Genomic DNA, 22807 nt, shown 5'->3' with positions numbered 1-22807 from the left:
TTATCTTAGTTCTACATTGTCCGTACTCTAGAAATATATGTAGAGGGATAATTATTCAAGAAAATTAATAGAACAAGACAATCAAAATAATCTTTGGTTTGGAATAAACGTTTATATATTATTAATTATATTATTTCTATATAAATGTAGATCAGTAACTTATACTAGGGGCATCATATGCTCTTGTTTAGTAATCTGACCAAATTAATTGCCTTATATAAAAACATATAATAAAAAAAAACTATTACCGTACTTCTCGAAATTTGCATTACGTGTCCCCTTTCAACTAAAATTAATTTATTGCTGCGTTACTTTTGGTTAATATCAACATTTTTTTATACTTTTAATGACTTAAACCTTTTCCTGTTCTAAAATTTGTGTCTTTCCAAATATAATTCCTGTTCTGTGATACTTTGTTTCAATAATTAATTACCAAAGTCTATAAAGTTGCTACATTTATTTTGGATATTTTTTTGGTTGCGCAGCTACAAAAAAGTTTTGGTATTTTGTACTTGCGTCTATCAAACTGTCACATGGATGGTTTGGAAAGAATTGTTAATGCATTATATAATATGTGTTGTCATTACTCTACAGTCCCTACCCATTTTAGACTATGCATGCATTTTTGAATCTACACTACAGTGTTTTCGTTTATTTTCTGTTTTTACAGTTTTTATGGACAAATTTGCTCTTGTTACTTCATATTTTACATTGTTTGATAGACAGACAGACATGCAAACACTCTACTTTGTTATGTTATGATTACTTATATATTTTCATTTATGTATCAATATTGTGCCATTTAAAACAAACCATTCAAAATATCAATTTCAAAAGTTAAAAATTCTAACGTTAACGTGTTCACAGACCAGAGGGACTAGAAATTAGCATTTGTGTTATTGAATAAGCAAACATTCTATTATTGATAATATTTAATAACTAGCGGCTTCGCACCTATTATATAGTGGCTCTGTATGTATTCAAAAGTGCAAAAAGAGGCCGAAAAATAGTCAAAAACCATCCCAAGACTTGAATATGAAAATGAAATGACTTAAAACCATCAGGAGACCTATATGAATCTTAACTAAAATAGGGAACCCAATCAGTTCAGTAGTAATTGAGATATTAAGCTTCTGACAAAATACCCGCTCTACTTTATAAAATACTAGCGGATTCGCCCCTAGCATCTAGGGGCTTTGCCCCAAGAGGTGATTTTTAAAAAATTTGAAAAAGAAAAAAAAATCTGGTGCTGCCAATTTTATGTGAAGTAGTTTCCCCAGAATTTTTTTTTTGGGGGGGGGTGGGGAATTTTAATTTTTGGGGGGTTGGGGTGTCCCAGCCCCCAAGAAAATAGCTTAAAACCACCACAGGACCAATAGGTTCAGTGGTTACCGAGATCTTAAGCTTCAGACGGACAAACGGACAGATATCAAGCTACTGTGCATTATAGATGATAACAATGGAGATGCGATCCCCAATTTTCAAAATTCTTTGAACGTACGAATAAGACTTTTACAGAAATGCTTTGCATCTAGTCTATCCACCTATGTTTAATATAAATTTTACACCATATAAGAGTAGAATCTGAATATTTGATTGACGTGCCACGGCAATTATCAAGCGCAACTCAGGCACGAGATACAATTACTCTAGCTAGCCCCGAGGCACCTTTTTTATGCTTTTAAGTATTTATTAGCCTATCTTTACCAATATAATACCATATATGGGTAATGCTAGCCTAATCATGGTAAATTGTATGTGATTTATTAATGTTATATGCTTATTAAAACATTATGTTTATTGTTAAAGTAATCATGTAACCATTTAGTTTAAGTATGTATGCCTACAACCATAGTTTGATTTACGTCACAAGTTTAACGTACAGACACTTAATTAAACAGACAAGTGCTTAGATCCTTATTAGTTGATGTTATAGCTTGCACTTCTTAAAATATCTCAGTTATTTATTGACTCTCTAACCATCAAGTTCTTCTGGCTTTAAAGGTAATGACTTAGTTGTTTGGCATGCATTGTAGTTTAAATTTAGGACCCTCAGTACTTAGCATGAATTGAGCTTAGGCCTTATGTTAGAACTCTAACACTTAGCACAATTCAATGCATAGGACTTGGGGCACTTTTCTGTCCTACACTACTTATGATTATTATCACTTATCCTGTAAATATTTTCATACTTAACTTATTCACTTGTAATGTAAATACACTTTATAAAAACCATCTTCCTTCTTGAGTGCTTAATATACTTATATAATACCGATCGAATACCATAACCAACCATTTATTCTTAGTTTAAAGCAATATAATACCTCGCGTGGGTCTTTGTTGAGCTACCACCGGCTCAACCAAATTCGTATTATACTTGTGGGAATAGAGGGATAAGCATTCTAAATTGACAAACCGACGATGACAATGTCTATGTGTATTGCAGTAAAAGTAGGATTTTTAGTAGTACTCATAGAAGAGCGATCTCCATATCATAATATTGGACAAGCGCCCCATTCGCACTACCAACAATTTATCCTATGGTATCAAGCACTATGGGGGAGGAAGTTACACTCCCTCACTGGACACCTTGGTCCAAAACTATTTTAATCCTTCAGAGTTGGACTTTAGTTTCATAATAATGATTAGGTCATAAAAATGGTAAATTTGTGTGGCCATTTTTATTTATAATGCTAATTACTTAGAACCATGGCATGATAAAATATATATTTTGCACCTATTGTTAAAGTTTTGAAAGGATATCATGAACAACTTAAAACAAAGAGTGACATTTCAATGCAGGCACAATCACTCAGAGAGAAAGATCGGACAATGGGCCATTTATTACAGAAGTCCCCAAAGTTTTTAAATAAAGTGTTCGGGAATAGTCCCTTTCGTGGCAACGTTTTTTTCAAAATGGCTTTTGATAGATTATTTTTGGTTAGGTTAGGTTATATTGGGTTCGATGGTTGCCCTGCAGGAATAGTGCCCCGTGGAGGCTAGAAATAGGACAAAAACTACTATGAAAATACGAAGAAACGCCCCTTATGGATCGTTGCCACGAAAGGGACTATACCCAAACTTTCTTATTCGATGGCTTAACAACTTAGTGATTTTTGATTGGTTGGTTTAAATAGTTTTCAAACGTTTCAACCACTAATTTTACGCCACAGAAGGGGTAATTTGTGTATTATCATTAGGGAAGTACATCAATTTATCGGTCATTGTCTTATCCCTTAAGATTCCTGACAATCATCGGATAGAGATATGGCACCGATATGCTATACATGATTTTCAGTATTGCAGAGAAGCGGATATCAATCGGTTTCGAAGCTTTACTGGAAGAAGTTATCATTGATTATCATACATGTAAATATAGAACATTACAATTCTACCCAAAGTTTTAATAATCCATTCTTTCTTTCGATGGCTAAAAACTTTGGGTACTTTTATTGAATATTGATAGGTTGATATAAAAAACATGATTCAGATAACAGAACGTTTTGGATATACCTGATTAATATCCCAGAGGATCATTGATAACATTGATCATATCTTAAGCAGCTTTTCTCCAATTAAATAGGCGGTGTCGAGCCCTCATTTTTGATTAGCAGGATAAAAAGTATATAGGAAGAATGTTCATTTCTTTTGTTCAACATAAAGACTTTGGATGTATTTCCATTTAAGGCTAGAACGGGAGAGAATATTACTCTATGTAATGGGGTATTTAGCCGTTTTAGAAGACGCAGTGGACAAAGAGATAGATAGACATACTACCTCTTATTACATTGTTATAACATTTTTATATAAAAGTGAAGAGAGTTCTGTGATGATAATATTGATGATATCTTAAGTTGGATCTACTGACATGACAACCAACCTTTACATTGCATTGCAAGACATTAGTCGAAAGTTGTAACTTTTAATAGTAATGTATGGTGTCTGTTTAAGAGTCATTGCATACCCCATAATCTTCTTAATATCACGCGTCTGACATAGAACAATATAGATAGATAGATAATTGCATTGTCACAGCAATGTATTTGTTTTGTGTTGTATTCTGTGTAAATGTATCAAGTCAAATATTTATTTACAACGAGAAAATAAAAATAAAGTGAAACGAAAATTGAATTTGTTGTGAGGTAATATGGGGCGACATAACCCCCCCCCCCCCCTCCCGTACTATTTTCTCTTTAACTCTCCCCACAATCTTATTTATCTTTTCCCTCCATCTCTCTCACTTCAATTTTCTTTTTATTTGTATGTATAACAACTCTGAAAGTATTATTTTCCCCTAGTAAAAGCTTACATAAATAACGAAATTTATAATATAAAAAAATTTGGGAATAGTTATTTCTTTCATCGTATTATAAACCGCTTTCCGCGGATATAGAATGTACAATTGTAAGATTAAAACTAGTTTTTTTAGCCCCGAGTTGCCGAAGGCACGGGCTAAAAAAACTGGTTTTAATCTTATGATTGTACATTTCTATATTCGCAGAAAGCTGGATATAATACGACGATAGACATAGTTTTTTCGTATGGATGAGAACCGGTTCCTATCCACCGGATTCGAATGAATACGAGAATAGTTATTTCTCGTATCGTATTATAAACGGCTTTCCGCGGATATAGAACGTACAATTATAAGATTAAAACTAGTTTTTTTAGCCCCGTGGTGCCAAAGGATATAATACTATGATAGACATAGTTTTTTCGTATGGATGAGAACCGGTTCCTATCCACCGGATTCGAATGAATACGAGAAAATGTGTTATAAAAATTATCAACAAACAAATTACTTATATAAATTTTTTCCTGACGGACCATAGTTTTAGAAGCAGCTTATAAAAAAAATATATTATACAATACAAATGACCAATGATAGGCCATTATACATTGTTATTGACCAATGGTAATATGTATGCTGGCCTATCATTGGTCATTTGTACTGTATGACGTCATTTTTTATTAGGCACTTTAAGCAGCTTCATGGTTTTATAAAGGGTGTGAAAAAAATGCGGACCTTTTTAAAATTTAGACTGTGCGTCTTGTGTTAATAGTAGAAAAACGTTATGCATACCATTAGAACCGCTATGTAGTCTATTTTTTGGAAATATTAGAACGATTCCTGTGCTACGTATAGTTTAGGAGTATGCATAGTAGTTTTTTTTTAATCTGAATTTACTTTTTATAGAGATAGATAGATATGTTAAAAAAGTTTACAATATTTTTATTACCTTTGGATAATTTTCCCTTGTTGTTTTTCTCGATCCCGAATATTTTGCAGGATTTATCCGGGACTTTGAAGTTTAAATGTTTGCAAGAAATAATTCAGAAAGAATGGCGACACAATATGTGTTTATCGTAGGGTTTTAGAAACTGTTGTCCGCGTATAGGAAAATAAAAAAAAGGATTGGATTTATTCCTTGTGTTTTTTATCTTATATTTTCTTTAAATTACTAATATTGAAAAGGAAACTTGTAGGAGGGAAGTTTGTACATACCTTAACTTTCTAAATTAAATTCGCGCAACCATCGGACAAATTCATGCCAAAACCAATAGCATTTAGTCTTTCCTGGAATCTTAATATAACGATTTATAAATGTAAATAAAAAACAATGAAAAAACTCAGATTAGTTAAGATTATGATTATATTTAGTGATATTCATTTAGATTATCCATCTTTTAATTATGATATACAAAATCACAAACATCTTAAGAAATTAATAAACAATGAATTATGAATAGCCCCAACTACAATAAACAATATTACACCTTATGTAGATTGATATATACAATTAGTGGACACTGAAGGACATGTACAACCAAGGGATATTACAACTTGATCAAGTTTTAAATAAAGTCCTCAAAGTTTTAAAAACAGTGAATTAAAGATTGAATTAATGAACCACTGTATAATTTATTGTCCAATATCCCCTTCCACTAAAAAAACATATAATGATAAAAAGGATTACTTTCAAAATAGCTGTTGACATAATCCAGTTGAATTATATGTCGACCTAATGCTGCAGGATAACTTATCAACTTTATTTTATAGTTGTACTGACTGAGAGACTTCCACTTATACATATACAGAAAAGTTTTGCTTCCAATAATAGAATAATGTCTAAAACAAATAAATATTCAATTTCTTTCTTTTTAGATGGAAGTGTAAATAAATCCATAAAGTTTGTTTTTATGTTGACAAAACGATGCACTTAAACACAATTTATCGACAAGTATTCAATGTATAAACAGTTGGGTGGTTGAATGAATTTTTCTTCTTTAAATTTATTTATTCAACTATACATTTTCAGTTAGAAATAGCTCATGGATTTGTTATTACATTTAAATACGTTTATACTAGTATGACTAATCGTCCTGTAATTTTTAATAGGTAAAAGGTCAGCATAGTTAAATTGTAAGCTCATATTTTATGGTATCGATAATGCAGCACTTTCTCTGTCTCGATTATACCTAATTTTTACGTGAATCTTAATGTAAGGTTTGGAATTAAAGTTCATACAAGCATTTATAAATTAGCAATAAAGGCTATTTACTATGAATGTACAAACAGAAAGACCGACCAAATATGATGAAGAATGATAATATGTTGAGCTTCCCAACTTTTAGAAAGCATATAATTTGCACACAATATATTTATCTTCTAAGATATGGGCCAATCTATTTATCTATAAACAGAGGCGTGCGAATAAGGAGTGAAAGATGGATGTTGGTTTAAGTTCAACCAAAAGAAGGCCTTCTGTACCCCTGTAAAAATTCTGTAAGTTTTAGTTCACATCCCAAACTTGGATTTTTACATTAATTAAGATATTGTTGGTGCTTACCCTTTGGTATATACCTATGCACGCGTCTTTAGATAAATATATAGGGAAATCTTCAAATTTTAGCAAAGCAATTCATATTTGCACATAAGGCAGTGGTGGTATTGAAATAAAAGCAGTATAGTAAAGCATTTTTCTTCTCAGGTCTCTCAGAAATCACTTTTTTTGTATTTAAGAAAAATCTAAAATTTGTTTTGGAATAATTTTAAAATTAAATGTTAGACAATTATTGAATCATAATATTATGGCTAAAACTATTTTAAGGGGTGGGGGTGGGGGTGCATATAATAATAAAACCTCGAAAACCTCCTCTACCTCGAAAAAAAAGTCCTTAATACTTAGGTTACTAGGTAAAGATTCTACAATAATTAGATTAAAACTATAAAATATAATGTTTAAAAGTTTATTCTATGTACTTCAGTTAGAAACTAGATTTTCATATTTTTACTGTGCTAGGAAAAAATGCACCTTTTGAAAATTTTATAGTTAGTTATCTTTTCTATGAAATATTCAGGGATACAGGGTAAGGACAAGATAATCTTTCGAATCTTATATATCAAATTAGACTTTGGTAATTGTTAGTAAACGTTGAGTAAGTGAAATAATCAAAATTGTACACCCGCTTTGCAAATAATCACGTAAAGAGTCATTAAGACAAAAATATTATTCATATTAAAGTTAGCTTAGTATACCTAACTGTTATATCATATAAGTTTAGCCCAGTGATAGGTAGACCTTAATCAATGACTCCCTGAAAGAAAGTAAGCAGCTAAAGTTTCTATGTTGTATGTTATGCCATTGAATGAATTATAATAAAGTAACTTCACTATATATCACTTTTTTAATGAACAAAATAACTAAATTATATTAAGCAATGCGATGAAGAAATTAATTGTTGAGCTTCTAGTTAAGTGCAAATTGTCAAACTTTTTCAGTAGAATAGCTGCTCTCAAACTAATTATGCCTGGAAATCTGTAAAGCATTTATAAAAGTAAAAGGAATATAAGTTAAATGTACTTTTCTTTCCTTTTCTCCTTTTCTAAAACTAAACTAAGGTTAGGGGTGCAACTATTATTATTTGAATTTAGTTTTCTTTGTATTTTATTAATGAATGTATAATTATATGTCCTTGTGTGTATCTATTTTAAAGGGCGCCACCAATTCTTCAATACACAGACCAAAATTTTCTCCTATTGCAACCAGAATCGTAAATTAATACTACAGCACTGAAATTGTGTTTGTTGCTAGCACAAAATACTGATATGCGCAAATGATCGCACACCGTTTCTGCATGCATTATTGAATTTCATGATAACAGTTTTGTTCTACATTGCAGGCAAGGATCAGGAATAAATATTAAATTGATTATCAATTCTTAATCTTGAATTATTTAAAGTATACAACTTCGAAAAGTTAGGACCTACTAGCATATTAAAAATTTAAACATCCCATGCTCATGTAAAATCTTATCTAAAAAGCACAACCCAATCATTTCAGTAATCTATAAAATAAACTTAATAATTGATATTAATGACAGTAGGTATTTTCCCTACAAAGAAGAACTTAGTATGACTCTGGACTGATATAAAGACATCCTACTCTGCAATGGGTGTGGATATACCTATTCCTATCCCTATTTCCTCCATATATACATTTTGTTGGACAATAAAAATATAAGTACAGGGTGTTTTAATAGAAACGTCTTTTTTAAATTCTTAATTATGCATAGAAAATAAAACAATTATATAAAATGCTTTATATATTTGGAAAACCTATTCTGGGACATTTATGTTTCAAATAATTGAAAATTATTTTTTCAATAACCTTTGCCTCAAAAACCGGTTTTTCCAAAGACCTCATTTTTGAAGATTTATGGATTTAAAGATTGTGGAAAAAATGAGCACATTTTTAAAATTTAAATTGCGCAGCTTGTATTAATAGTAGAAAAACGTTATGCATACCGTTAGAATCGTCATGAACTCTAGTTTTTGGAAATATACGAACCATTCATGTGCTATGTATAGTAAAGGAGCTACGTGGTAAAATGTTTAAATTTTCTTAAAACTTTTCAACATTTCTCACATTTTTCAACGTAGCTCCTAAACTACAAATAGCACTTTATAATAGTACATTTATTTTTAGAAACTAGAGTTTATGACGATTCTAACGATATGCATGACGTTTTTCTACTATTAATACAAGCTGCGCAATTTGAATTTTAAAAATGTGCACAATTTTTCCAAAACCTTAAATACGTAAATCTTCAAAAATAAGGCCTTTGGAAAAACCGGTTTTTGAGGCATAAGTTATTGAAAAAAATAATTTTCAAATATTTGAAACATAAATGTCCCAGAATAGGTTTTCCAAATATATGAAGCATTTTATATAATTGTTTTATTTTCTATGCATAATTAAGAATTTAAAAAAGACGTTTCTATTGAAACACCCTGTATAACATAAATGATTATATTAAGACTTTTACTTTATCTGCAAGAAGCACGTTAAAATTAAATTTTGTTGAAATACAGGGAAAGTCAATGAAAGATAAATTAATGCATCTTCAAATTTGAAAGTCAATTATTTCCAGTTAATCCTTATGATAAAATTGTGGAATAAAATTCATTAAATATTTTGTTTTTATTACAGGTATGTATTAAAAGATAACTTGAATAAGAAACATTGAAAACTAAAATCTTTTGTAAACGTTGCGTTTAAAACACTTTTTGGGTATTATAGTAAAAAGGCAAAATTTATCTAGAAGAAATCTGACACACATATATCCTAAAGACAGTTGGTATAAAGTGCTAAAACAAGAAATAAATAAATTATCCAGGATCAAAAAAAGTTAAGACTTTTATTAAGATTGCTAGTTTTCTTTTGGGGACAGGGATTAAGATACGTTGTATTGTATCTATAATACAAAGTAAAGGGTGTTAAAATAAAAACCAATCGCTTCACTTTTTTTCAATATAAACCTTAAAGTTTTGGTCCAAAACTAATAAAAAATAATACAATTCATGACCAAGCAATGCCAATGAGAAAACAATATTGAATTTTGAATCCACTCACCCTTCCAGAGCCCTAGAGCTTAAGACCTACCCCTTGCAGAGAAATTGCCCTACGCCGAAAGTGCATGTTTTATTACAAATATGTCTTTTTAAAAACCAATCGCTTACAATTTAAACCACCATAAGTACTTAAAATCTTGTAGATAGACCCCATATAATGTTTGGAGTTTTTGATGGGGCATGTAAAGACCTTTCTTTAGACACCTTAGCAAGGTTTCTAACACAATTTTGTCATCATAAGAAAGACCTTGCAATCATCAAGAACTAGGAATAGACAGCCGCCATGCCTCAAAGTTGGATGTTTTTTTTTATGTCAATTTGCATAGATTGAGTTAGAAACCTTGTTAAGGTGTCTAAAGAAAGGTCTTTACATTCCCCACCAAAAACTTTAAACATTATGGGGTCTATCTCCAAGATTTGAAGTACTTATGGTGGTTCAAATTGTGAGCGATCGGTTATTTTTTTAACACCCTTAAGTACGATGTTTGTCGGTCTTTCTGTAATTCTGTCTGTTTAAAATTAATATTTAGGTAACTGCTGAACCGGCAGTATTGTGCGTATCAGATTCAGGGAATTTAGATACTGGTCCTGCGGTTCTCTACCATTCTTTTCTAACCAATAAGGGAGTAATATTTAAAGTTATTTTATTCTGTCATCTGACACGAGTTGTTAAATTAGGACTGTAGAAAGCCATTCTACAATTATACCAAGTTACCAGTATTTTGTTTAAAGAACGTTTATCTTATTGTTTACTTTTCGCCTTTGTGTTTGATCAGATTTAAGGTTGAATCAAACCTAGTTTACTTTTTTAAACAACTGATATTTTTACAATTAAATTAATTTCTTGACTACCAAAATCTAAGCCCATAGAAAAAACATTAATTTCTTCAAAGCAATAATAGATTTTAGGAGCTAATGAACTATATTATTCAAACGTTATACACCATTACCAGTTTTAGATTAATGACTGTGTATCCACCCCCCTGGCAAAAATAAAGTGTTGTCCCCTCCGCCCCACTACACTTTCCTCCCTGCTCATGAATGTTGTCATCCTTGTTAGTACCTATTATAGTTTTTGAAATTTTAAATAAATCAAATTAGTAAATTGAAAGTGTGACCACAAGATTTGGTTGGTCAGCTTTTTTTTTCTTTCTCATACTCAAATTGAGCAGAGGAGACACCTTTTATTTATTTTATAATTGTCAAATAGATACAAACAAGGATGATAATAAGGATGTAGAAAAAAAATCAAATAAAACAATAATTGTATAGAAAATTCCAAAGTCTACAAACAGGAGTGAGTAGAGAAAGACAAATTTTAAGCAGACATATCATGCTTATACATATATTAGCTTCACAAATATTGAAGAGTTTTTAAAAACAAAAAAATTGACAATATGACCATTTAAAACAGATTTATGAAGCATGTTTAAACTTTAACTGCATCCTTATTAACCAGCCATCAAAATAGATTGTGATAGAATATAAAAAGTTGTCTGTTGCTAATGTCCCCCTCTGCATTGAAGGACTTATGCGGGACTTTAAAAAGTTGGGGGTAAAATGGTTTTATTTTTTAATACTGTACAGAACTTTAATTTTATCTTTTTCTTATCATTAGCTATATTATTGTTTTAGGTTACTTAGCGGTTAAAAATTCTTGCCTTTAACACGATATATTTCTTCATAAATATTTTATTGTTTGTACAGTGAAAATAGTGTAACCATTTTTCCATAACCCTTTTTGTTGTCAATTTTATGCGTAATTTTACTGCTTGATAAAATTGTTGTTAGATACATACACATTAGGGAGTTGTTTTTTTTTAGAAAAAAAACACATACAATTTGAACATTTAAACGGTCAAAAGGCCTTAAAAACCATGATATATTATTTAAAACAAAATATCTTGGCATCAAGAAAGTTTGGGAATTTTTTTTTTTAAATATAAGAAAATTTATAATTAAAAGTATCTCCTATTATTAAAGTATATTAGTAAAATGTCAAAAGAATAAATCAACTGTAATGTACAGAGCAAACGGTAAATATTATGTTTTTGCTGAAATATTAAAGATAAAAAGTTATTTCCCCGGCTGTGATAAATTATGTATGTTTGCGACTTTAAACCAAAATCTAGGATTTACTTCTTGTGTTCACTGTTCATTCACGTACAAGACAAATATATTTTAAATGTGTGTGGATATTTTCTTATTTCATAATGTTTGTACAATTTTAAAATAAAACTAGTTGCTTCCCCCCTAGCCTCAAGGGGAGGGCGCTGGAGGTCTGGAAAATAGCCTAATACAACCCCAAGATATTAAAAAAGAATCCCTAAAAGTAAAACCAATACAGACTAAATTTTTCTTCTGAGATCTTAAGCAACAGACAAAAAAACCGTATTACTTAAAAAAGTAATTTATGGTTTAATAGATAAAACAATTTGGTGCATATTTTTTTATAAAAAAATAATATATCGTGTATTATTTCTACATTATAAATATTCACAAAAGAAATGTACTTTTTTATTGAAATTGGAAAAGCTTTATTATAAAAATATTGCTCACACTAAGTTGTTTATTTTGTTTACAAATAAAATAACATTATTGTGACACTACAATACAATAGAAAAGGTATAAATATTAAATTGGATAAAATAACCTGCCAAACAATATAAAAACAGGAGGTAGGCCTGGCACTAATTCTTAAATATTTATAAGTTTTACATTATGAATTAACTGGTGGATTAGCCCCTTGCGTGTGAAATCCTAGAGGAGATTATGGTTAGAAAAATAGCCTAACACCATCTATGGATTAAAGCTTACATATAATGGATATTTCTAAAGGAACTGCTGATATCAAGATCGTGAAGCCTTAATGCTTTTTTGTCTGAAGCTAAAGATTTCGGAATCTGTTGATCCGATTTGATTGTACTTTTCAAGGAAGCTATATAAATGTCTTGGGAATTTTTAGGCTATTTATCACAACCCTCTCCCATCCACCAAAGAGACTAGGGGCTAAGGAACTAGTAGAATATTATAATTATAAATTGCTTAAATAGAACCTTTCCATGCATTTAAGAACTTGAGAGGCTGCTATCGGGTGATAGCCCAATCTATGTCTATGTCTTGTTTTCATATTTCAAAAGCCTACACATAATCTGAAATATCAAGTTTTAAGGTAAATCCTATCATTTAAAGTAGTAAGCTTTTTTTGTCTCAAGCAAAAGATTTCGCTAACCGCTGAACCAATATGGTTCTCTTTGACAGTGAAGCTCAAGCTTCTCATAGCTCCCGGGATGTTTTTATGCCATTTTATTTTTATAAAAAGTCTGGGTATGATTTTAGGTTCTTTATCTGCCATTTCATTTCCCTTCGAATAAAGAGCCCCTAGATACTAGGGGCGCATTCGTTAGTTGACAACGAAATAACCACCATTACATCTATGTCAACGTATAAAAACTTAATACTTTAAAAAAGAATTTAAGTGATAAACCTTTAACGTGGACAATGTGGAATATTGCAATATTGGCCATGCAGGATTGATTTGAATAGTATTTGCATTATGCATTATAGCTATTCTATTCAATATGTTTATACAAAATAATTTTTATAATAATGTATTTTTTTTTATCTGAGAAAAGTCATAAATTAGTAATCAAGTTTTCTATTATCATTAGCTTTAAAACTTACCCAGCCAAAATATTAATGAAAAAATTATTCAACCTTGATTTTATGCTATTTTTAAATCTGTGTAATTTTTTGGGACAGGCACTACTCGATATTGCTTAGCCAATAGCCTATTTATTTATGTTGTCCTATTTTACAATGCTTATTGCGCCATTATCCTTATCCATTAAAATAAAAGTGATAATTCCATGAAGGTGTATAGATCTATTTTTATTCTTTATATTATAACTTTTCAAAGACAACGGTTAAGTAATCAAAGGGTTGGTTTATGGCTCTTAAAAGATGAAAAAGTGGAAATCAACCATCCTATGAAATATGTACTTAAAGCAACTGGGAAATAAATAGTATAAATCGAGAATGTATTTCTTAATATAATGATAATTACATATTAGGAATGTAAATTACCTATTATACAACATCATACTATTACATAGATAGATGCTATCTATTTATAGCGTAGTTAATACATAATTAGTTTATGTCTGACCGTAAGTAATCACCATTTTTCTAAAAATACAGAAACCATCTTCAAAACTCCTTTGATTCATGCAATAGGCACGTATTAAATTTTTATCAATTCTTTATCATTGAGGCTTTAAAATTTACTAAATATCGATCTAGCTTTTTGAACAATTAGCACATAATTGTAGGATTGTTATTGCTGCGCTGCTAATTTGTATAATATTACTTGTTAATGTTTTACTTTATATCGTGAAATTGATGGTAAATATTAATACAGACATAAATACAAATGATACCAATTTGTTTACTTTTGAATCTTATAACCTGAAAACACAATTTTCAAGCCACTTTTTATCTATTCTACAATTGTTAGGCAAAACAAGGATTGCTCCATCCAAAGATGCGAATATTTTGAAATGTAACAGAATAAGGTTAGCAAGTGTAACAAAGAAGCAATTTTAACATTAAAACTTTGGATAGATCCAAAGTAATTTGAAGTAAAGCTTTTTTTTCTTTACATTTTCATACATTTTAAAACTTAAAATAAATCTTAAAAATACGACAAGCAATTTCCGAGATCTATTTAAGAGAGGATACCTTCACCCTCTCAATAGAAATCGCCTTTAGAAAAGAATACCCGCCTCCAAAAAAGTGATTTATAATTTTATAGAATTCAAAGTAGAGTGTTGAACTTTACTCTCATCCCTTCTATGAAGTTTCTCTAGGGGCGTAGCCACTAGTGCATTATGATACACCTAGAGAAAATAGGATAAAACTCCAATGCAATATATTGAAATATCTTTTACTCTAGCAATGTTAAGAATGAAAAGAAGACAAATCCTATTACTGTAAATATATCTAATGCATTTTCGATAATACTGTCATAAAAAGATTACTAGTTTCGCCCTATATTTACAATATTAAATAGAAAATGAGTATAATAAAAGCTGCTATTACATTTAATTGATATTACACGAAGAGATAAGACAATTTGTCTCAAATGCTGTATAAAAATATTAATAGAATTAGATTTGTGTAAATTTGAATATTTCTTTTAGAAATTAAAGCATTTTCAAATATTTTGTCTTTTTTTCATTAGGGTTTGTTCGCGCCAATCAACGTGCACTTGTTTTATTTTCTAAAAAATTCAGACTGCATGACGATTCCTATAACAATTAGGTACTTTTTAACAACACAATTTTGTATGATATAATTAACCTGATTTTCGAATAATGATTCCTAGAACAAGAAGGAGTGTTAAACGCGATGCATATCTATAGTAAAGTCCTTTTACTACATCCTGTATTTTGCAACTTTATGTAGAATTTCGTTTAATTGATTACAATTATTAATTAAAAGTTTCTTTAATTCTATTAATTAATGTTCTGCTTATTTAGATCTGACACTCTACAAGAATTATTGTTTGTTTGTCATTCCCTTCGATTTTAGAGTTTCACTTTTATGGATGTTGTCTTCTTTGTTTTTTGCTGGTTAGATCAAAATTAGACTACACTAAAATATTGTTGCAAGTCAGAAAAAGGTTATAATAATAATGCTAGTTGTTATCTCACTTCCAAATTTTAATATCAGGTTAATTAGTCCAGTTAACGACATGCCGAATATATGAAAGTTATTACCACTTTTAAAATACAATATTGTTGACATAAACATAATATTTGTAGGTTTACTAGGCAATAGGTTTGAATAGGTGTGACGTCACAAGTGCATTACAGACCAACAGATAGACATAAAAAAGACTATGTCTATAATTTAATCTATAAGACATGTAATAAATAAATAGACAGACATCTAACAGACATGCAAACAACATTACAAATAAGTTGCACTAATTCTTATTTTCGTATCTACTCTTTAATCAAGGCTTGTCAGTACGTCGCCCCCGCCGATTATTTTGTAGAAAATTGTTAAAAATTAAAAGTAGAGGAAATGTTATGTGTAACCGTACTTTATTTTATTTTTTCGTCTAAATAATTTGTTACCGAAGTTACAAAAAGCTTTATGATGCTAAAAAGGCTCAAAAAAATTAAATCTAATGTCCAAAGAAATAGTTTCTTTTTTGGTCATTACATTATAGTTTAAAAATAGATTTGGTTGAGGTCACTTTAGTTTTCCTATAGGATGGTTAATAATTAATCAATGGGACAAGAATAGAACCAAATAAACATAAAGTATGATTTGAAAAAAATAAACACATAACGATAACTTTTCTTTCTCCCTTTTATCAACTATTGGCTCAATACTAGTGTCAAGTTGGCCTGTATTCGTAAGGAAAGAAATTGTCATAGAAATTGCATAAAACCATACCTAGACTAAAATGTACTAATAAAATATTATATAACCATCTTGGGACTTATGTGAATCTTCCCTTTACTCGAGAAATCAATTAGTTCAGTTGTTACTGTGATTTCAAAGAACAAAAAAATTAATAATTTATTTAGTAGGATTATTAAATAAAATTCATGTATAAAGGAGTATGTATTGAGCTAACCCTTTATACCTGGAAAAGACTAAATAAAAATACATAAATTCTCGGCAATTTGCCTTGACATTTGTGCAGATTTCTAGCAGGGCAAGCACAGCACATGTTTGTTCAAGAGAGCAGACTAAAGGCTTATAAATTATTGATATATAACATTGGAAATTATCAGGCGTTAGCCAAAGTTAATTTTCCTCTTCTAAGATACAGTATCAATTACAGGTATTTAATTTATATTAAACAAAAATGTGAAACATTAAGACAAGCAAACAACCAATTCGTGGTAAATTTGTCAATGTAGATTCTTTTTATTTTCAACGGTTTTCTTTCTGTTTTCGAACCAGCTTTAAGTACCTGTAAGAAACTGACGTCACACAATTTAATTAACCAATTCAAGGCCAGTATAAATTTTATCATTGGTCAATTAAAATGTATACTGGCCTATCTGTGGTCATTTGTATTGTATGGCGACATTTTTTATAGGCACTACAAGCTTTGTTCTCCATTTCACGTTAAGTAAGGGAAATATAATGGTGAAAAGGAATAATTGTTCACTTGCTTGTTATTTTCAGATTATTTTCTATATTTTATATAAATTTATAGACAGATATTTTGAGTGGGGGAGAGTGGCAGATGTTTCTGCATTCTAGGCCCAGCTAATATACATTCCAACACAGTTTTGCCATTTACCTTTTTTTATATCAGTATGCCTACACCGCCCCCCCCCCCCTCACCAACCTTCATATATAATACAAGTGTTATCACTCTACCCCCAAACAAATAAAGTTTCTATAATAATGAAATAGAAAGAGTATTGTCTAGAAAAATGAATGAATCAACACCGCCCCCAGGCGTTTTTCAGTCCTTAGATACTTGTATTATATTGTGTTAAACCTATAGTATTCATTATTTACAAAAGGAATAGTTTATTAATAAATTCTTAATGCAATGTAATTATTTATAAATGTTGATTATTAAATGTATATGTTGTTTTGTCACAATAAATATTTGAATTTTGATTTGAAAAGGCCTTCTCAATTTTGTTGTATCTAGCAGAAAAAGCAACTTTAGTTTGGTTAGTTTTAAATTATTTCCGAAAGTCATGTGGCGAAAACATTGTTGCCATCTATGACAAAAAAAAAATTGGGAATATGTTTCAAATTAATTTGATACTGGTTAGGTTACCATATTTGATGTAAGGTAGAGAGGGAGTAGCCACAAATCTTCCTAGGTCAACATCAATTTCATTAGAGGTTGCAATTTTGCACCCCATACAAGACGAGGAGAGGTTTTAACAAAAATAATTAAATTTGTGTGAATATTTGAAATTGATTTAGTTTTTAAACTTATTTAAAATAGTTTATTAAATTGTTCTCCAATGGCTTTTTTAAGCTTTTGTCAAGACATTTCCAACGATATGTCTTTAATAAAAATACAAGCTGAACTCTTGACCTATTAAAAATCACGTTTTGTTCTTTTTCTACATCCTGTAGTTATGACCCTGCTAGGCCTCTTGGGGCACTTACATTAGCTTCTTCAAGCAAAGCATTTTAAAAAATATTTACACGTTCAAGCTTGGTTAATTAGAACACAAATTGCGTGTTGGAAATCCGCTTTTACCATGTAATACATCAAGATATAATAAATGTTTACCACTCTGCTTTGTGGTTTTTACCAAGTTTCATTATAAAGATTAATGTAGTATTGAAAATATATCAAGTCAGATTTACACACTCACACTTGCATATTTGGATAATTTCTTCTCTTTATAATTTCAAATAATTTACTTACCTGTCTATATATTGTTTATATCTTGAATTTGTTGATATTTTAACCACCTATATTCCTTCAATTCCATACCTAACTTTTTAAAACATTTGTGCTTGTTTTTTTTGCGGCATGTCTTAAAGGTTATATTTTAGTCAACAGTTCTTATTTTACCATTCCCAATAGTGAACCCGTAGTTCTTTTTATGCACTTCATCTTTGTAAGTTTGTATATAAAATTTTGATTTTATTTCTTTCATTCGTTTGCTTATTAGAGTAAAACACTTAGAGGGAGAAAGGGTTAAATATCGCAACCACCTTGTGAAACCCTCCCAGGATCGATATAATACCATAAAAAAACCTAGTTTTTACCACTTTTATGGTAAAATTTTACCAGCCTATACGATTTAAAAGGTGGTAAAATTTTACCGTAATCGTGGTAAAAACACTTTTAGTGGTACTCCGAGACGCTTTTTACCATCGATTTTTACCACAATTATCGGTAAAATTTTACCAGATTTCCGGTAAAATATTACCATTTTAGGACGCAAATTTATACCAGATTTTGACCAATTTTTACCACTTTTTTGGTAAAATTTACCAGAAATTTGCGGTAAATTTTACCAAAAAAGTGGTAAAACTGTTCAACACCTGGTAATATTTTTGCCCTAAACTGGTAAAATTTTACCAGAAATAGGGTAAATATGGTAAAAATTTACCAATAATTGTGGTAAAAACGGGTGGTAAAAATCACGAGAAAGTGGTAAAAAACGACCTTAATTATAGAAAAACCTCGCTTGTACACAAAACGCAAAAATAAAAAAAAAATTGTTTTCATTATTATCTTTATTGATTGAAACACTTAAACATATTTTTTTACATAATGATTTACATAGGTACGATAGCGCGATACTATATAGGTATATATTCACAGAAATTTTCTTAATTAGTCTATAATTCTAGACGTGGTTTAAATGACCAAATATTACATAGTTTTACAGATAATATAACTGCATGTTTAATCGGTTTAAGCTGAGAAATTAACACAAATATACATAGGTTTTAATTGCTGAGATCTGGATTCTAATTGTACTTTATACTAGAACATTTTTATACAAGAAAAATATATTACGAAGTTACTTTCCATTATTAAATTTTCAAAAATTTGCTATATAGGAATAGCGGTTTCAAATATAATATTATATGAATATTCTCATCGTCAGAACAAAACTGTCAAACTGTCATATAGATTAATGTACGTACAAATTAAAGGTGGTTAAACATATTTTTGACTCAAGATATCTTGATATATATCACTTTTTTATCACAAATAGTTTATATATGATCTGACTGGAAGGACTATTATACATCAGCTTACTTTTGTCCTTCTTTTCTTTGTTTTTGCCTCTTGTGAAAGAAGACGCGGCAGTCTGGGCACATATAGGTGCATTCGATGAGTCTCGTGTTCAATGGCAGCTCGCTTCGGGGACTGCGTCCATGGGCGCAGGTCTTGATTTTCCCCGGTGTTGCACTTCTTTTGCGCCTACTCAGTTTTGATGCTGGCGGGATTGTAGGAGGGGGTGGTTCAAACATCTCCTGCTCATCATCTGACACCCGATACACTGAAATTAAAATATTTTTTAAAATTACTTTTTTTTACAAAAAAATACTTCAATTTTACAATAGTTTTTTTTTCTAGCCTAACCTAACCTAGTGTATTAATAGAAAGAGTAATATTTCTAGTTTTAACCTAGCCTAGCCTAGCCTAGCCTAGCCTAGCCTATTCTAACCTAACCTAACCTAACCTAACCTAACCTAACCCAACCTAACCTAACCTAACCTAACCTAACCTAACCTAGTGTAATAATACAATGTAGTACAGAAATGTTTCACTATATGCTTTGGGCACAGTCGCTAGTATAAATATTGTACTATACCTGGGCTTTTTGGTCCTGGATTCTTTATGTTCTCATAAATTATATCAAAATCCGGTTGGTCTTTCATCCTGAAATTAAACAATCTATACTACAAAGTAAAATGATTTTTGTTTGTATGTAGCGAAGGATCTTGTTAACCGCTGAACCGATCGGGTTCTTCTCATAGGTACCGGCAAGGGAAGGGAGTGGCAAAAGAAACTTTAAGGATATACTTCATATTAGAGGGTTTAGCGTACAGAAAAATCATTTACAACACAGTCGCCAGGATAAAGTATTAAAAACAATTTTTTAAAAATCTTACTTTGCTGGTGTTTCCATAACAGTGACTTCCTTAACCTCGTTCTCATCCGAATTTTCTGGAGAGCCAGCTGCAGCTGTTTTGTTCCTGAATTAAACAATATATATATAATAATCTATTTAAATTAAGTAGTTAACTTTTTGGTTCCACATTTACCCCTTCCACCTTACCCAGCTAGAGGCGTACTTGCTAGTACTCGCTTTTAATAAATAAAGGAACACGTTGAATTTGTCTTTACAGAAAAATCATTTACAACACTGTCGCCCGGATAAAGTATGAAAAAATAATATTAAAAGAAATATCTTACTTTGCTTCTCCTTCCATAACAGAGGCTTGTCCGACCTTCTGGTCATCCTTTTGTGCCGCCGGACATTTCTCGGATTGCTCCCTGAATTAAGCAATCATATTATTATTAAATATAAACTTTTTATGGTCCACATTTACCACTCCCACCTTACCCCTAGAGGCATACTTGCTATAGTTTTGTAATATATAAAGGTGAATTTGTCTGTACCGAAAAATCATTTACAACACAGTCGCCCGGATAAAGTATGAAAAAAGATTATTAAAAGAAACTAGTGGCTACGCCCCTAGAAACCTCTAGGGGCACTTAAGGTTGGAAGGGGAAAAATCAACATCTTCCCATTTTCAATTTCAGTTTCAGAAGAGTAAAAATATTTTTTGGGGGAGGGGGTGAAGACACCCTGCACAAAAATAGTTTAAAACCTTTCCAGGACCTATAAGAAGCTTCACTTTAAAGGAGAACAATATCGGTTTAGCGGTTATCCTTCGGGACAGACAAAAAACGCTTACTACTTTATATAATAGGATATCTTACTTTGCTTCTCCTTCCATAACAGAGGCTTGTCCGACCTTCTGATCATCATTTTGTGCCGCCGGACATTTCTCGGATTGCTCCCTGAATTAAGCAATCATATTATTATTAAATATAAACTTTTTATGGTCCACATTTACCACTCCCACCTTACCCCTAGAGGCATACTTGCTATAGTTTTGTAATATATAAAGGTGAATTTGTCTGTACCGAAAAATCATTTACAACACAGTCGCCCGGATAAAGTATGAAAAAAGATTATTAAAAGAAACTAGTGGCTACGCCCCTAGAAACCTCTAGGGGCACTTAAGGTTGGAAGGGGAAAAATCAACATCTTCCCATTTTCAATTTCAGTTTCAGAAGAGTAAAAATATTTTTTGGGGGAGGGGGTGAAGACACCCTGCACAAAAATAGTTTAAAACCTTTCCAGGACCTATAAGAAGCTTCACTTTAAAGGAGAACAATATCGGTTTAGCGGTTATCCTTCGGGACAGACAAAAAACGCTTACTACTTTATATAATAGGATATCTTACTTTGCTTCTCCTTCCATAACAGAGGCTTGTCCGACCTTCTGATCATCATTTTGTGCCGCCGGACATTTCTCGGATTGCTCCCTGAATTAAGCAATCATATTATTATTAAATAGTAAACTTTTTATGGTCCACATTTACCACTCCCACCTTACCCCTAGAGGCATACTTGCTATAGTTTTGTAATATATAAAGGTGAATTTGTCTGTACCGAAAAATCATTTACAACACAGTCGCCCGGATAAAGTATGAAAAAAGATTATTAAAAGAAACTAGTGGCTACGCCCCTAGAAACCTCTAGGGGCACTTAAGGTTGGAAGGGGAAAAATCTACATCTTCCCATTTTCAATTTCAGTTTCAGAAGAGTAAAAATATTTTTTGGGGGAGGGGGTGAAGACACCCTGCACAAAAATAGTTTAAAACCTTTCCAGGACCTATAAGAAGCTTCACTTTAAAGGAGAACAATATCGGTTTAGCGGTTATCCTTCGGGACAGACAAAAAACGCTTACTACTTTATATAATAGGATATCTTACTTTGCTTCTCCTTCCATAACAGAGGCTTGTCCGACCTTCTGATCATCATTTTGTGCCGCCGGACATTTCTCGGATTGCTCCCTGAATTAAGCAATCATATTATTATTAAATAGTAAACTTTTTATGGTCCACATTTACCACTCCCACCTTACCCCTAGAGGCTTACTTGCTAGTTTTGTAATATATAAAGGTGAATTTGTCTGTACCGAAAAATCATTTACAACACAGTCGCCCGGATAAAGTATGAAAAAAGATTATTAAAAGAAACTAGTGGCTACGCCCCTAGAAACCTCTAGGGGCACTTAAGGTTGGAAGGGGAAAAATCTACATCTTCCCATTTTCAATTTCA

The 22807-nt window shown here is 30.9% G+C and overlaps 2 protein-coding genes across 2 annotated transcripts in view; one reads left to right on the top strand and one right to left on the bottom strand.

The window, feature by feature from the left end:
* LOC145312461 (chondroitin sulfate proteoglycan 4-like) overlaps positions 1-22807 on the top strand; it is a 168044-nt gene that overhangs the window by 28526 nt on the left and 116711 nt on the right. The window lies entirely within an intron of this gene.
* On the bottom strand, positions 19151-20715 carry LOC145312743 (uncharacterized). The gene is made up of 3 exons (XM_080151992.1): positions 20561-20715; positions 20260-20327; positions 19151-19944 (listed from the first exon to the last, which is right to left on the bottom strand). Exons 1-3 carry the CDS (start codon positions 20575-20577, stop codon positions 19697-19699), a joined length of 333 nt encoding a protein of 110 aa, XP_080008118.1. The 5' UTR covers positions 20578-20715; the 3' UTR covers positions 19151-19696.

This window comes from Acartia tonsa, chromosome 2 (assembly GCF_053477335.1).
Source record: "Acartia tonsa isolate MP-2025a chromosome 2, ASM5347733v1, whole genome shotgun sequence".
Taxonomy (NCBI): domain Eukaryota; kingdom Metazoa; phylum Arthropoda; class Copepoda; order Calanoida; family Acartiidae; genus Acartia; species Acartia tonsa.
The sequence above is the reverse complement of the archived record's forward strand: the minus strand, read 5'-3'. Positions and strand labels throughout refer to the sequence as shown.